The sequence below is a fragment of the Capra hircus genome, chromosome 9, assembly GCF_001704415.2.
Source record: "Capra hircus breed San Clemente chromosome 9, ASM170441v1, whole genome shotgun sequence".
Lineage (NCBI taxonomy): Eukaryota > Metazoa > Chordata > Mammalia > Artiodactyla > Bovidae > Capra > Capra hircus.
In genome coordinates, this window is record NC_030816.1 from 63151738 (window position 1) to 63169454 (window position 17717).

Sequence of the window (17717 nt, forward strand, 5' to 3'; positions counted from 1 at the left end):
TAAAAACACTGAAAATCAAGACCTGCTGCCAAAGCTTCTGATATAATTGTTCTAGGTATCACTAAAGAATTTTTTTAATTAGGCTGACTTCTCATTAAATATTCAATGATTCTAGTGATTCTTTTTTTTTTAAACTCTACACAGTGATAGCATTATTTCTGAGCCATACCTCAAATAAGATATTTTACAATGAAGGAGCTGAAGGTCTCCAGATACAATCCAGGAAAATGGACCAGGTCATCTGTGTACTTTTTTTCTTGCTGCTGCTGCTGCTAAGTCGCTTCAGTCATGTCCAACTCTGTGCGACCCCATAGACGGCAGCCCACCAGGCTCCCCTGTCCCTGGGATTCTCCACAGCATCTTATTTGTCATGTTCCCTTTAGGACTGGGAGGGGTAGCCCCACCTCCTGGCAAAAAAAAATCAGCCAAGGGAGCTGGCCCATTGCTTTAAACCAGCTGAGGCTACTGGAGTGAGGAAACCCCATTCTAAAGAGCTTCTCCACTTTTCCTTCCAGAAACTCCTTGCTTCCTCATGGGCCAGTCTCTTTGCTGACTCTGGTTTAACTCCTGTGGGGTGTCTATTCTTTGGTTACTTCCTGCCAGAGATGGGCTTTGAGCAAACTAGTCCTTTGCAAGAAATTCAGCACTTTCCTTTAACCTCTGACTTGCGTGGTTCTTGAACACTTTATCTGGAGTTAGAAGGCGCATGGAGCAATGCAGGGGTCCCCTCTGCTTCATTTTTGGTTGGTTCATTGGACAGAGGCTAGAGTTTAGTAGACCTTCTGTAGACGAAGCAGAAGGCTCTGCGTGAAAAGGTACAGGAATTGATGGGTTAAGGTGTCCTAAGCTATTTTAATATGCCAGCTGAAGCCAAGAAGAACGTGAAGGAGGAAGAACAAAGTCATAGTCAGGGTTTTGTATATCCCTGGGCACTTTAAGAATTTCCTTGTAAGTTGAGATCCGAAAGGAAAACCAGCAAATTTCCCTACCCAAGCATGAGACTAGATTCACTTACATAGCTATTTCTTAATAATAGTAATAAAGCAACTTCGGTTTGCTCTGTCTGTGTGTATGTACGTGTGTATGCCTGTGTGTTTGCATTTGATGAGGTGCCTCCTGTCACATACCCACCTGTTACTGCTGTGTACCTGGAAACGGCAGAGCTCCTGAGCTGTTGCCATGATGCAATGTAGAGTTTAGACTTATAGTAATAATCAAAATTTCTATTGATCCTGCTGTGATCAACAAACATTCACATAAGAGACACTGTGCTTTTTTGTAGCTTACTTAATCTCTGATCCTATTTCTTAATTACCATAAACTGTCATCTCCATAAGAATTTTCCAATCAGAAACATACTAGCTCTGCTCTTGACTAACAGTCAGTACCATGCACTATTTTAACAAAGCTGTGCCACTAACCCCATTCAGATAGGAAAGAGAAGGTAAAAGCACAATAAAGTGAAGGTCATATGCACTTTGTAAAGCTAAGCAAACTTCTCCTGTGGCAGCTCCTTTAACATGTATTATCCCTTTGCTTAATGTGTATTGACTATCTGCTACATTCCACTGTGCTGCTTCATATTTAATAATAGTGATTCCACCGTGGTTGTAACCTAGTACTGTTATTTATCAGTCTACTGACTTGATAATCTAAAATTTGCGTTGCTTATGTATGGCTTGCAGACTTGTGTTTTCTTGTTCTTTTTCCTTCTGCTTTGGGGTCTGTTTTGCATCATTAATGATGTATGTTTTTGCCCTCAGTTGTGTTTCGCATGCCATAAAGCTGGATGTCCACAAATGCATGAAATGATCAAAATGTCCCTTATGACACTCCTCACTGCCCTGTGTCTTTGTGCCTTCCCTGGCGATCCAGGGCCTGTGGCTTTTCACAAGGTATTTGACTTGCCCTTTGAGCCTCTGGTCAAGGTGCAGAACTGAGGCTTCTGAAGTGTCAGTTCTGCACCACAAAAGCAAAGGGCATGGGGAAATAAAACTGATATTGGAGATACGAAAAGAAATTGATGAGTCCCTTCCCAGAAACTCGGCCTGATTTTGGACATGGTATTCTCTGAGCTTCTCTGATTCAATGTTCTCATCTTAGCACTGTCCTGAGGTAGAGGAAGAAAGACATTCACAAAGTGAAAAATCACTCGCCTTGAATTACAATGGTCAGGTTTATTATGGAAACCCTAGTTCTGCAGACCTTACTGATTTGCCAATTTATTATTAATACAACAAGTTGAAGAAACTTCTTTGGAGGATGTCAGGATAGCTGATAAAGCATCTCTTTCTGAGTCCCTGAAGAAAGTGATATTATCAGTTACATGATCATTTTTATGTTTAAAAGGACACCCTTTGTCATAGACAGTATTTATATTCACAGCTTTAGTAGAATGAGCTCCTTAATCTTTTTTCAAAGCAAACTAAACATGCCTACCTTTCCCTTTATAAAATGCCTCTTGCAATAAGTCATGTCCCATTTTGTATGTGTAATAATAACAGCTGAGCATTAAAAATGATGGTAACATTAAAAACTCATAGAAATATATTGATTATTTATGAAGTTCATCTGTTGACAGCACTGTTTGTGTTTCTGCAGATCCAGTTCTTCATGCATGCGTTCATTCTTGGGTCTAAAGGGACTGACTGATAGAGTTTTTTAAAGAAGGCTATAAATGGCTTTCCATATTCAGGAAAATCATGTTTATATTAAGTGCGTAGTTCAGCTCTCCAGATAGTTAATCTCATCTTTAATGCTTCTAAGCTTAAAATTCCCCCTTAAATTTATAATGTCAGAGTTTAGAGAGCTTAAAGATCAACAGTTATAAAGATTTCTTGGAAGAGTATAAGATTTAAGAAAACTGTTAGATCTTAAGGTATAAATAATATGAGTGTGCCTAATTACACTGTGGAGAATTTGGTTTCATCATAGTGAAATATCACACTCAGATGTATTTTCACAATTTTTAAACTATTTCGTCACATGCAAAAGTAAAAGTCTTTCAAGATTAAAACACTTTTTTCCTAAGTACATATAAATTTCACTTTCAGGTACATTATAATCCATGATTATTTGAGAAAATGAGTTTAAAACTGATATACCCTAAAATGGTCATTTGACAAATATATTTTGGAATTTGCTCTTATTTTTTAACTTAACATTAATCTGAGCCAACTTCCAAAATCATTTTTGAGTTTTCACGGCTCATTTGGAATATTAAGCATTCAATAGGAGGTAAATTAAACTGCTAGGAAATACTTACTTTTACCTAGTTAATTTTACAAAAAGATTTTTAATAATGAGGCCCAACAGAAAGGTCTAGCTTAAGCAATAGGAGCAGCAAAGGTTCACATTGAGTTTCTCTCCCATCTCAGTTATCAGTCATCAAATTAAACTTGCCATCCCTGGAGAAGGAAATGGCAACCCACTCCAGTATTCTTGCCTGGAGAATCCCATGGACAGAGGAGCCTGGTAGGCTACAGTCCATGGGGTTGCGAAGAGCTGGACACAACGGAGCAACTTCACTTTGAGTTTGGGTGAGAACCCTATTATTTTCATTGTAGTCTTGAAGTTACTCCTAGAAAAATAATCAAGGTGTATTAAATCCTCCCCTTTTTTTTTTCTTTTTTTAACTTGGTTTTTGGCTGTGCTGGGTCTTTGTTGCTGCTCAGGCTTTTCTCTAGTTGTGGTGCACAGGCTTCTCATTGCAGTGGTTTCTCTTGTTGTGGAGCTGGGGCTCTCGGGTGCTCCAGCTTCACTAGTTGCAGTTCCCAGGCTCTAGAGCACAGGCTTAATAGTTTGGGTATACAGGCTTAGCTGCTCTGCAGCATGTGGGATCTTCTCAGATCAGGAATTAAACCCGTGTCTCCTGCATGGCCAGGCGGATTCTATAGCACTGAGCTACCAGGGAAGTCCCCCTATTTTCCTTTTTGTGGGACTAAATATGCTTGGGAAATGAAAGGGATGACATACGTTATGGAGAGGAAAAAGTGGGAAAAATTTTAAAGCATGCATTTATTGTCCATTCCTATAGCTTCTAAAAGAATTAGAGCCAATAAAATCTGAAAAATCATGCCATTTAACATCGTTACCATCAAATGAGGAATTTTTCCCCCTCAAATTGGGACTTCTGCATGCTGCAGCCTTCAGGGAGTTGTCTAATGTTCAACTAGACATTCAGATTTGCAAGACCCTAGTAGATCACACGGAGAAGGCAATGGCACCCCACTCCAGTACTCTTGCCTGGAAAATCCCATGGACGGAGGAGCCTGGTAGGCTGCAGTCCATGGGGTCGCTAGGAGTTGGACACGACTGAGCAACTTCACTTTCACTTTTCACTTTCATGCATTGGAGAAGGAAATGGCAACCCACTCCAGTACTCTTGCCTGGAGAATCCCAGGGATGGGGGAGCCTGGTGGGCTGCCGTCTATGGGGTTGCACAGAGTCAGACACGACTGAAGCGCCTTAGCAGCAGCAGCAGTAGATCACAACCGGCAGAATCTAGGACAGGGAATAGAAACAGGGCACTGCAGGCCTTTATCTGTGCCGGGAGTCCGTGCTGCAGTCCAGAGGCCAGTCTCTGGCTCTCAAATGTCAGCTTAGGAGCAAAAAGATAAGAGCCATCTCTGTGGGTGCAGAGTTACCTTGGATTTGGAGCCCCAGGTTTCAACTGTGTAGGAACCAATATTCTGTAACAATTCCAAGAGTTGAGCTGGCAGAGTTCCCTCAGTGGGAATACATAATCAGTGACAAGAGCTACCCAAGGAAACTTCTCACCAGGTTTTTATAGTTTGTTCACAGTTTTCTAAATTCAGATGCAGCTTAGTAATTGGGGGGACATTTTTACCCTAAGTCATACTGCCCAGTAACACAGCTGACGTGTCCCACCTTTATCAGGTTTCCAAAAGAACACAGAGAGTTAATCCAAGGTCAAACTTGTTTATGGAGGAGAAAGGGATTCATTAACCCTTTTCCCCAACTCAGAAGTTAATAAATTCTGTTCCTATTTTGCCATGGAGAGAACTTTTCCTGATTAATTTCCAGCCACCTGAGTTTGTTTTGGATAGAACTGTTTTTTTATCTAAAAATCACTCGTTTGCATTCTTCTGTGATGCTCAGAATAGTTAAGCTTCGAAGAGGGATTGTCTTTAGGGAAAGATTACTTTTCCTCTATGACTAAAAACAAATTCCCAGGGACTTAAACTATTTAATAGTACTCATTGATAACTAGTCCTAAATCAGGCTGACTTTCTATTTAAGAGGGATTTAACATCTCCTCCAATTACTTCCAAAGCATGTTGGTAATGAACTGATATCTACAGAGTGTGTATGTTGCTGTCTTATTTCTTTACCAGGTGTGCATTGAAACATACATATGTAGCTGTCACCAGCGTAGTATAAACACTGCTGTGCGGGCAACTCTCAGTCAAATGCTGAGTGACTTGACTTTACAGTTACGACAAAGGCAGGAGAACACGGTGAGCCTCTCGGTACCCACACGTTCATCCCGGTCTTGCCACTGACTCTGTGTAATCGCATGATGAGTGTCCCACATCTTCTGTGCTTTCCCCGCCCCCGCCAGGGCTGCTTCCTACTGAAACACTAGGAAGGGCTGGCTTGGTTCACTGGAACTTTTATTTATATAAATTAAACTCTTTTAAGTATGTTTTTGCCTGTTTTCCTCCAAAGTTTAAAGAGAGATTTTTCCTTGTGGTTTCGGTCTTTGTTTTAGTCATTATTTTAAAACTCACTTTTCTTTTAAAATCGTGTTCTAAACATCGCAGGTTGAACAATTTTATATAAAAATATTGTGATGTATTAACAAACACTAAAGTAAATTCAAAATTAAGAAAAACTACTGGCAGTTAATTACGCACCTTGAGACTTGGGGTATATGTTTCTCTTTGAGAAATAAAAGACTGTGGCAGTGAAGAAGCTGAATTTATCTTCTCTCTGTCATCAGAGCCCACTTGAGCTTTTTGCTCTTAACTTGAGCAGATTGTTTAAAATGAGCATTCCTGGGAAAAAAATGTAAATGTAATCAGCTTCTTGTATATATTATCTTCTGGGAATGTTAATGAGGAGATGATTCCTCTTCAAAACTGGTGCTTTTTTCCTTTAAGTCTGTCTCTAATAATTGAGATTAAAATTTTTTTAAATCTGCCAAAAGTATTCTGAATGAACACTTGTTATTATTTTAGAATAGGATATCTCCAGCGGCAATCCAGAATATCTCAGAAATTAATTTTATAGAAATGAAGAGTTCATGTGTAACTTTATTTCTGATTTTTAACTTCAATTATTTTCTAATCTTTAGAAAATTATGGAGTTGAGTGAACATTACAGATTATCTGGTCAAATTCTTTTATTCCTTAGAAAAGCAAGTGGGGAAGATGAAGCCCAGAGAGGTGAAATTGAAATCTAAAGTTAATGACCTTATCAATGAAAGAGCCAGAACAAAAGCCCTGGTCTCCTTCCAGAGTCCAGTCCAAGTTATTAACATGTGATCTGGCAGCCAGTGTTTAAAAAAATAAAGCACTAACCTGGGAGAAAAAAAAACTGATTTTTTTGTTTGCTCTATCTAAAGCCTACATTTCTATTAAAAAATTGTTTAAACTTGAGATAATTTTATTACATTAGCTTTCTCTTTGTTAAAAACTATTTTGTTTATACTAGGGTTTTGAATATGATGCTGTAGAAATATTAGTTTAAAAGAAATTCAAGTCTGTAAGTAGAAAGCATTAAGAGAAACAAGTATTTTTAATGGAAACAAACCTAAAATGTTGAGAGTCCTTATATTAGTACACAGTCACGTTCCATCCTTGCTAGGTGGCAATGTGATGGGAAATACTATAACAGTAATGTTTTAAGATGAAGCATTAAAAATGAAACTTTGTATTCTCAAAGTGATTTCAATTATATTGGTTTATTTAACTATACTTTGAAATTTTTAAGTAGGAGAATTTTAGGTTTTAAGTAAAAAGACTCATCTTGCTCTCCTGTTAGAGCGACAGGTAAGGTGACAGGTATAGTTGCAGAGGTCTGGATAAAACTGGAAGGTTTGTGCCTGTATCCTGCCTATGATGTGGTTAATCAGCCTTCTGGTCCTGCTTGTCACTGACCATCTGGACTCACCCCATCCGGGGGCAAGATCCCAAATTAGATAGAAAATTAGTGTTTCCTGTTAATTTCCTTTCTATTACTCAGTAGGTCCCTGGAGATGTTCTTGTGCCCCAGAAAAACATGATTCTCAGGATGCTAATATTTGAAGTATGTTTGAAGTCTAGTAGAGGGAAACATAAGTTTTACTACATAAGAATGGTTAATTTAAAAAAGCTATTACAGGGGAGTGGTCCCTAGGAATGGTGAGGCTGCATGTCCTCCCAGGGGACACTAGCATTACTTGGAGAAGATGTGTATAGTGCTTAGCATGACCCATCACTGGAAACATATCACAGGCCATCTCAGAATTAGAAAGACTTAAAGACAGTGGAAAGAAAATAAATCTAGAATGCCAAAAGCTTAGCATGAAGTGTATCATCAACTTAATGTCTAGCCCCTCCCCATCCCTATGCCCAGGGCAGATTACTCAGTTTGATTTTGTTTTGTATCCTCAGAAACGCTGAGTTTACTATCAAGCATTATTATTGAATTATTTCATTGACAAAAGCCATTGTTAAATTATTGTTAAGCATTTTAAAAAGAAAAATGCCATATGTAAATATCTGGGGGGTAGGAGATAGTAGTTCTCCCCTCCATAAAAATGATTCAGATTGATTTCTTCCAAAAAATGTTGTTCTGACCTTAACATTTAGCCATGTGCTGAGCTGTCAGCATTAACATCGCACTTCCCCAAAATTCTGTGGAAGCTGCTGAGCTTGCAAATTTATGAACAGAGAATAGTAGAACTATGTGCCTATAACAAGCTTTAAAAAGATCAGCGCTGTGGCAATAATTTATATCTGGTAGTTAATTGGCATGAAAATGCCTTCTTATTATCTCCCAGTGCTAAAAGGTAGGGACACTGAAGGGCTGCCTTCCTGCTCTCAACGCAGTAGTCACTGAATTATCCCTACAATGGGAAGTAAGTCTTACTACTAGTAAATATCTCTTCCTTCCTCTTCTCCCTTCCCTCAAGGTTCTGCCTCTACCCTGATAGTCCCAGATCTACCTAGTGATGACCTGGAGTGGTCTGTCTGGTCAGACAATTTAAAGTTAATACCCTCCTCACTCAAATAGGAACCTGGTGTGTCTGACCAGCAGCTATCATGGACCTGTATGTCAAAGTCCAGGAAACTGATCCTTCTTATGACTAAGAATCTCTATTCATTAGGTGCCACTCAGAGTGCTATTTGTGACTTTGGGACAAATTGTTCTTTGTGCAAAGAGAACTCACATGTTTAGGCAGGTATTCCCCCCAGTCATAGCTCTGCAACACCCTAGAACACCATAGGGTTTAAACTTCCAGGGAGTTGTGGACTCGGCTGAGTTATTTTTGAAACCGGTAATAACTCAGTTCCAGACATAATAGCCTTTTCATAAGTGCCATGAGTAGTGAAATGCTATCAAGAGCTGGAAGGTGCACCTAGGTAAGTTAGCAGAGCCCAGAACACTCAGATGACATTTTGTTTCCTAGACCTTTCCGTTGTTGAACAGTCAGGGTTTTTCTTGCCTGAATCTCCTAACTGTCCTGTGTGTGTCTCCCTTACTAGATAATTGAAAACCCGGATGTCCCCCAGGAATTCAGGAGTCAAGGTATTGGATTTGATTTTTGCATATTCAGTTGAAAGAGTGGGTATAAGAACACCTACTGTGTGCTCAGTATGCAGATATAACGCTGAGTAAAAGCTCTTGGGTTACCTTCCCATTCTCCTTGGCTCTGCTTAGCCTTAATCAGCCATTGTTTCCTTCTGTTCCTGCATCCTCTGCCAGCCATACCTGTTCCTGCTCCAACTGTGCCAGGGAAATTAACTCTTCACACACCTTCCTGTTGGAGGCTGGTTTTTGCAGTTACTTTACTCTTCATGAAGTCAGGTTCATTAACTGTTAAAATGAGAACTGGGATACAAAATGGTAGAAACCTGACTGGCACCAAATGCTATTACACCTGGAGGATGTTTATGAAGTTTTGTTATGAAAAATAAGTCCTCTCACAGGGAAGGACAGCCAGCCAGGTTTAAGTAGCAAATGAAATCAAGGTAAGGAACTTTCATTCTGACTCATAGGAAAGGAAAAAATATCCACTATTATAGACAAGCACTTTGCTTTCTTAAAAATGGTTGATGGTATTGTTTTCTGTAAAAGAGATGAAAAAATCAGATCATCTGATTGAAAAACCAAAGCATGAGTTTTATCTAGGGTTTTATTCAGTAGTTTTTAATGTTGAGGGTACTTCCATAGTGGTCCAGTGGCTAAGACCCTACACTCCCAATACAGGAGGCCTGGGTTCAGCTCCTGACTGAAGATCCCAAGGGCCACCTCTAAGACCTGGTGCAGTCAAATAAATATTTTTTTAAGTGTTAAAAAAAAATTTACTTTGACATTTTTGTCAGTTAATGGAAGAAAGAGGTGGGGTAGAGGGGAAAGGAAAAAGAGAGGGAATGTAAGGAAGAGAAAGAAGCAGCTAAACAGCCACAATTAGGAGAAGAATAAATGGAAGAAAATTACTGCTTTAAATCATTTTCTAAAGCATCGCTTGAGTGTGTTTTTGTCACGTTTCCCTGTATTCTTGGGCTACAGGTACTGCAGCGCCTTTTCACCTTTTGAAGCTCTTAGTGGTATGAGCCAAGATTTTTCATCTCTTTTGACTATTGCAGTTCCCACAATGTTTTCCCTTTAATATAGGATGATTTTATAAACTAAAAAAGAGATCCAAGTTCTCTTGGTTAAGGATGCATATTTCTATATTGTATCAGTAAAAAATTAATGGACTCATTTGAAATTTGCCTAAAATTAAATTTCAGGATTCCTTATGGGTTTCATTTATTTTAAACTGTCTTTTATCATGGCACTTTATCATTTCTCAATTTTTTTTTTCCTTTAAGATCTTAAATTCTGAGGATCAGCCGTTTCTCATTTCCCTGCCATCTTTCAATTTTATTTTTATTTTCCTCTTACACTCCTGGCATCTTTTTTTCTCCCTCTTCTTTGACCTCATGGTCATTCATTCATGCATTTATACATTCTTCAAATACTTGGCCACATTTGTATAGATCTCTACAGGTTTTTATTTTTATTTATTTATTTTTTTTTTTTTTAGTTTTTTATTTTTTAAATTTTAAAATCTTTAATTCTTACATGCGTTCCCAAACATGAACCCCCCTCCCACTTCCCTCCCCATAACATCTCTCTGGGTCATCCCCATGCACCAGCCCCAAGCATGCTGTATCCTGCGTCAGACATAGACTGGCGATTCAATTCTTACATGATAGTATACATGTTAGAATGCCATTCTCCCAAATCATCCCACCCTCTCCCTCTCCCTCTCCCTCTGAGTCCAAAAGTAGGTTTTTATTTTTAAAAGGCAGATGCTTCCACTTGTTTCTTTCCTTGGTCTAGCAGTTCTGAGACTGTTGTTATTTAACCCCACTTGCCAAAGGCATAATAAGCTTAATTGAAGCAAACTTGAAGCTTACCCGAGCTCATGCGGTCAACAAGCTGTGGACCTGAACTTGAACAGATTCTGAATTTCAGTCTTCCTCCAGTACAATTCTGTGGGAGTATTGTTGCTAGATTCTGGACATGAACGTGTTTGGAGGGAAAATTATTTTTTCTGACATTGACTGTTGCTCCTTTAACAACAAAGGCCGTGTACCCTGAGGATGCTGGGACAAATAGCTGGAATAGGTGGAGATGGTGACTAGCTTATTTTGCCCCTTTCCCTAGCTTCCTAGTTTGAAAAGCCCATCTTTCTATCTTGCCACTGTAGTTTATCTCTCTGGGATACAACTCAAGTCTGCTCAGAAGACCCAGAAATTCAAGATATCAGAATAAAGGATACATGTAGTCTGCTGGCCTAAATATTGAGAAAATTGTTATCAATTGTGTTGTTTCTTAAATTAACCAAATCTTTTTTCGTTAAGTGTGAATGAACTTTACTTATAATTCATAGTTTCATATTTCCTTCCTGGATTATCTTTTGAGTGTCTTACCTTGGAAAGGAATGATGATATTTCATTCTCTCTGATGCTTTTGGTGGCCTGGGGAAGGCTCAGCATCTGAAAATCATCTTTTCAGCCTTGAAAGTATCTAAAGCAGAGGATGGGAAGGAGTGTTGAGGAAGCCTGTCGTGCTCCGCTGCCGATGTCTAATGCCTGTCGCCTCCTCTGTTTGAAGGGTCAACAGTAGAGTCCCTCTGTGATGACCTTGTCTCCGTGCTCACTGTTCTGTGTGAGAAGCTCCAAGCCGCCATCAAGTAAGTGCCTTCAACACTGGGGCTCTGGTCTGCTCAGGGCCTATTTCTGAACGAACTTTTGCCCACAGCATCACTTAGAGTTGCAGAGTATAGGGACAGTGGTTCCCCTCCCCCACCCCACCGCCATTGGTAAATTCACTGTCATTCCTGAGAAGTGTATTCAGTGATCTTGGGCAAGCCCACCTGGTTAAACATGATTACTGAAGGATGCAATTTTCTAATGGAGGTTAGTGGAAAGAATGTTGGCTAAGAGTTAGTTGATGTGAGGGCTAGTCCTAACCTGGCTCATCTCAGGTGTTATGACTCTAAATGAGCCTTCTTATCAAACTATTGGACCTTTCTCCGCTGCTAAATGGCAGGATTGGCCTGGTGGTCATTTTTTATTTTTTTCTGACATCTCCTGAGCCTGTGAGCTCACGCACTTATCTTCTAAAAGACTGTGTTATTCTGACTTTTATATACTTGTCATTTATCTGCATGACAGTTTAATCGGTGGTATTAGGTTATCTGTGATGTTCATTGCCCCAGCTCTCCAGGCAGTAAGTTGATAACTTATGCATTTGTTGTGGCTCAGCTGGTAAAGAATCCGCCTGCAATGTGGGAGACCTGGGTTCGATCCCTGGGTTGGGAAGATCCCCTGGAGAAGGGAAAGGCTATCCACTCCAGTATTTTGGCCTGGAGAACTCCATGGACTATATAGTCCAGGGGGTCGCAAAGAGTCAGACATGACTGAGTGACTTTCATCATTTCAAGACATTAAAAAGGCCAGATTTGCCAAGGTGAGATGAAAACCTCTACTAGATACACATATAATTAACTGCAACACAGTAGGATTCTGAAGTGCCCTTTGAAATAGATAAGACACATTATTGTTTAATGAAAACTAGACATTGGATAATTCAGAAGGTTTTGCTGTAGAATTTTATGTATTGTCATGAGCTGGGAGAAACAGTCCCATTATAGAGACTCTTGAGAGTCCCCTGGACTACAAGGAGATCCAACCAGTCAGTTCTAAAGGAAATCAACCCAAATATTCATTGGAAGGACTGATGCTGAAGCTGAAGCTCCAACACTTTGGCCACCTGTTGCGAGGAACTGACCCATTGGAAAAGACCCTGATGCTGGGAAAGATTGAAGGCAGGAGAAGAGGGTAACAGAGGATGAGATGGTTGGATAGCATCACCTACTCAATGAACAGAAGTTTGAGCAAACTCCAGGAGATAGAGAAGGACAGGGAAATCAGTGATGCTGCAGTCCATGGTGTTGCAAAGAGTCTGACACAACTGAGTCACTAATGCTATGATAAATTTATTTTATCAGTTTATTTACTATTGGTTTAACTGTTTATAACTGTTTTAACAGTTATAAACTGTTTAACAGTTTATAAACTGTTTTAACAGTTTATTTACTATTGGTTCAACTGCATTATTTTTGTTGGATTATGTGTTAGTCACTCAATCGTGTCCGACTCTCTGTGACCCCATGGACTGCAGCCCGCCAGGCTCCTCTGTCCATGGAATTTTCCAGGCAATAATACTGGAGTGGGTTGCCATTTCCTTCTCCAGTTTTGTTGGATTACTGGAGTTAAAAACCCGTGTTTTGCCCCTCACTAGCTCTTGACTTTGATCAAAGATCTCAACCACCCTAATTTATATATCCTATAATTAGTTGTTATTATCATGTTATTTTTATTAATATGCCTAATAATAATATTGAAGTATACCATAATATTGTAATATTATATTAGTAATATTTTAACATTAACATACTTAATGATTATAACAGTTCAATATATTGTAAATTTGCATTATAATCATGATAGTAATATATAATGTTAGTAATATAAAATATTCTAGGGCTTTTGTATGAATTAAGCTAGAAAATTAACCTAAAAGATTGTCAGTGCCCACCAAGATCAGAATAAACAGAATTAGGTTTATTAACTTACTATAGCAAGGGAGCCTTTACAGTATGAGGAATGATGGGGCATCCAGTAAAAGGGTGGGTGTTAGGAATTGTTATAGGATTTGTACCTGAGTTGGGTAATATCAGGTGGATTAAAGGACTTGGACGTTCTATTCAAAAATTGGGTACTGTCAGAAAGAGAGGGGCAATTCTAGCATTGAACATGCTATTGAGTTGTCTAAAAAGCTCCCTTGGGTTTTTCCATAAAATCTTACAGGAAAACCCATATGAACTTCTTGGTCAACCCAGCTGTCATCATCTAGACAAGAGGGCTAGATGAGAGCCAGAGCTGTCACTGGAGAATCAGCAAGGGTCACTTACAGGGGGGTGATATTTGGTCATTTTTGTAATTATACAGATTTTTTTTAAATTTCTGTTCAGAGGTGATTATAGATTGCTTTCACCTTGTTCCATCACCGTCTTGAGTCCTCATCTGATATTAACATTCTGTGCAACTGTTGATGTTTCCCAGGGGAACACACAGCTGGCTATTGGCAGCTGTCAAGGATTCTTCTTCTCAGCTCCCCACCCCCCCCACCCCAGGTCTTAGCACTGTCAGAAAATAAACCAAAGACCTCCAAAACTTTGAAAATATAAAAGCTATGTTCATTACTGAGCTGCCAAGGGAAAACAAAGAAGTTAAGCTTCTTTTCTTGAGTAGTTTGCTAAGGGAAAAATCTAAGAATTTTAAGTGCTACAAAAGTGCTAGTAATAGCTCAAGGTAATTATACCATTAATAAATTTTAAAATAGTCATCAAGATAAGTGAGAATGAATTTATGGGTCTATAAATGATACCATTGTTTGTTGGTCCAGAATGAGCTTTTAGCAAAGTCCAGTAAGGACCTGCCTGGCATCTGGGGTTCAGTTCATGTTCTTTAAAACCTGAGTGGCTCTAATGTCCCCTACAGGGACCCCTACCTGTAGGGCAACCATATGACCTATTTTACCTTAAACAGTCCTAAGTAATGCTTATTGTGTAGTTATTATTAAAGACATTCAGATTGATATCTTCTAGGAAGTACTAGTATAAGTGGAATCATTTTTGCTGCACAGTACATAATAAATATTTGATAAATATTAGCTCTAAAAAGTTTGTTTGCTTTTAGAATTATCAGTGCTAATGCTAGTTTACAATGGATTTCGGAGTTTCTTACATGAGAAATTTGGACTGTAGATTGTTAGAAAAATACATTGCACAAACATCACAAATGTTCACATATGTGTATTAGCAACTAAAGGTCATACATTTCTATCAGTCACTGAAAAATGGAAACATGTCTGAATGATGTAACTAAATGATAGGCTTTGAATGGAAAAAAATAACTCATGTGACACGCCTGTATTTTCTAGGATTTCTCATTGAATATTGGATCAAAGGTGGCTTTAGGCATATTGTTATAGAGCTTACTGATTTTTTTTAATAGGATTCTCATAGTCTTGCTTCGTTTTTCAAAGCAATTTCCTTGTCATAATTCTGCCTCTAGAGAGTCGTTTGGTTGTGATCTTCCCCATCGTGATTGCAGTGCCCTACGACGGGGGTTCTGGTGCTATAGAAGCTGAGCTGTAGCAGGTTTAGTGCAGCTTCACTGGGAGACGTTTGGACCACCTGATCAGACGATACCATGCCCTTGGCTGCCCTCACTCTGGTGGTTCTATTAATTTTCTTTGTTAGGTTTTCATATCTGTATAGTTTCTTCTGATTTTATTGCTTTAAGTCCTTTTATTTTCTATTGGTAATCTTGACACCTCTTCTAACTTCTGAACAGGTTCTTTGTCTGAAATCACGCTATGGTCATTCAGTTCAGTTCAGTCACTCACTTGTGTCCGACTCTTTGCGACCCCATGGATTGCAGGCTTCCGTCCATCACCAACTTCTGGAGCTTACTCAGACTCATGTCCATCAAGTCAGTGACGCCATCCAACCAACTCATCTTCTGTCGTCCCCTTCTCCTCCTGCCTTCAATCCTTCCCAGCATCAGGGTCTTTTCCGATGAGTCAGTTCTTCGCATCAGGTGGCCCAAGTATTGGAGTTTCAGCTTCATCTTCTACGGTCATTCAGTTCAGTTGCTCAGTCGTGTCTGACTCTTTGCGACCCCATGAACCACAGCACACCAGGCCTCCCTGTCCATCACCAACTGCCAGAGTCTACACAAACCCATGTCCATTGAGTCAGTGATGCCATCCAACAATCTCATCCTCTGTCGTCCCCTTCTCCTCCTGCCCTCAATCTTTCCCAGCATCAAGGTCTTTTCCAACGAGTCAGCTCTTCACATCAGGGGGCCAAAGTATTGGAGTTTCAGCTTCAACATCAGTCCTTCCAGTGAACACCCAGGACTGATCTCCTTTAGATGGACTGGTTGGATCTCCTTGCAGTCCAAGGGACTCTCAAGAGTCTTCTCCAACACCACAGTTCAAAAACATCAATTCTTCAGCACTCAGCCTTCTTTATAGTCCAACTCTCACATCCATACATGACTACTGGAAAAACCATAGCCTTGACTAGATGGACCTTTGTTGACAAAGTAATGTCTCTGCTTTTTAATATGCTGTCTAGGTTGGTCATAACTTTCCTTCCAAGGAGTAAGCATCTTTTAATTTCATGGCTGCAGTCACCATCTGTAGTGAGTTTGGAGCCCAGAAAAATAGTCAGCCACTGTTTCCACTGTTTCCCCATCTATTTGCCATGAAGTGATGGGACCAGATGCCATGATCTTCGTTTTCTGAACGTTGAGCTTTAAGCCAACTTTTCCACTCTCCTCTTTCACTTTCATCAAGAGGCTCCTTAGTCTTTCATCACTTTCTGCCATAAGGGTGGTGTCATCTGCATATCTGAGGTTCTTGATATTTCTCCCGGCAATCTTGATTCCAGCTTGTGCTTCCTCCAGCCCAGCATTTCTCATGATGTACTCTGCATATAAGTTAAATAAGCAGGGTGACAATATACAGCCTTGACGTACTCCTTTTCCTATTTGGAACCAGTCTGTTGTTCCGTGTCCAGGTCTATCTGTTGCTTCCTGACCTGCATACAGGTTTCTCAAGAAGCAGGTCATTACTTGCTCTCTCAATATCCATTTCCAAAATCAGTGCTTGTATACTTCCTGGGGCTTTAGCTTTATAGGGGTGTATGCTCATGATATGTTCAGACTCCTGGGAGTATTCAGAAAATGCTTTCAGGCACACAGGTTAACACACATGCCTTGAAGATGCGGTATTAATAGAGCACTCTAATAGGCAGGTTGAGTTAGACAGTGCTGTTTGAATCCAAGAACTTGGGGGAGAATCATTGGGCTTAGGAATATATTTCTTCATTCTCTGCTTGTTGGTCTCTCACACCCTCTCCCACTTCCCTCTCTTCCCAGAACAGAATGTCAGAGAGGAATCAGTGAGGCAAGCGTGACCTTCATATTGCACATTCTAATTCCATTCCACTCCTATGCAGTTAACTCTCTCTCCTTTTTCTAACTAAATTTGAATGTGTTTCTAAGGGAGGTAAAGTCAAAACAGCTCAAAACACAACCAATTTTAAGAACTTCAGAGACTGAGGGTGTGGTGCCAGGCCTGCCCTGCTTCTTCTTCACAGACCCCTGTCACCTACAAGAGCTGTTCTCCGTGCATCTTGAGCCTGGAGGAAACCCAGAGACGAGCTAAGAGTGAGACCAATAGACACTCAACCTGCTCCAACAAAAGGCCAGGCAGAGTGACTCACAGACCTCCTAAGTGGGCACATATTTCCTAGTGTGTGTTGAAAGTCTTGGCTGGTTTCTAGGCTCCTTTCTGCCCTGTGCATTCCACAGATTCACCCATTGTCAGACAAATATGAGATGTACACCCTGTGCACGCACATCTGTATATCTAGTGAAGGGCCTGCGTGGAAGGTGTGCCTCTAATGACGTGACTCGTGCCAGGCCACGAGTACTTATTTTGCCAGACTGCAGCAGCCCACAGAAAAGCAGCCGCATTCAGTCTCCAAGGAGATTCCGGGCCAGTTTCCTTGGCAATGAGCTCTCTCTGTCATTGAGTCCGATGCCTTGGGGTTGCTGTATTGCTGCAGCACGCTTTGCTGATAGGTACTCGTGGGAAACTTGACAGTGGATTAAGCAGAAAATTTAGTTCAGGTATAAAAGTGTGCATCTCATAAAGTTACATGCTTTTAAAAAATATCTGGTTCTATTGAAGAACTGTATAGTAATAACCATGAGAAAAATAATTTGTCCATTGAAAAATATTGGTGCTTTAAAAAAAAAAAAGAAAAGCCAAATGTAAAAGTATTAACCATCTAAAAGATATCACGGTACATAGTGTCTTGGAAAATTTAGACAATTAAATATATTAAA

The 17717-nt window shown here is 39.8% G+C and overlaps 1 protein-coding gene across 2 annotated transcripts in view; it reads left to right on the top strand.

Moving 5' to 3' along the window:
- Positions 1–17717, top strand: part of ARFGEF3 (ARFGEF family member 3) — a 178449-nt gene that overhangs the window by 79839 nt on the left and 80893 nt on the right. The window contains exons 6-8 of one of the 2 annotated variants that reach the window (XM_018053258.1): positions 5358–5480; positions 8715–8757; positions 11338–11416. In XM_018053258.1, coding sequence (XP_017908747.1) covers positions 5358–5480; positions 8715–8757; positions 11338–11416 — 245 coding nt within the window. The remainder of the gene's footprint in view (positions 1–5357; positions 5481–8714; positions 8758–11337; positions 11417–17717) is intronic. The other variant, XM_018053259.1, reaches the window with a different exon arrangement.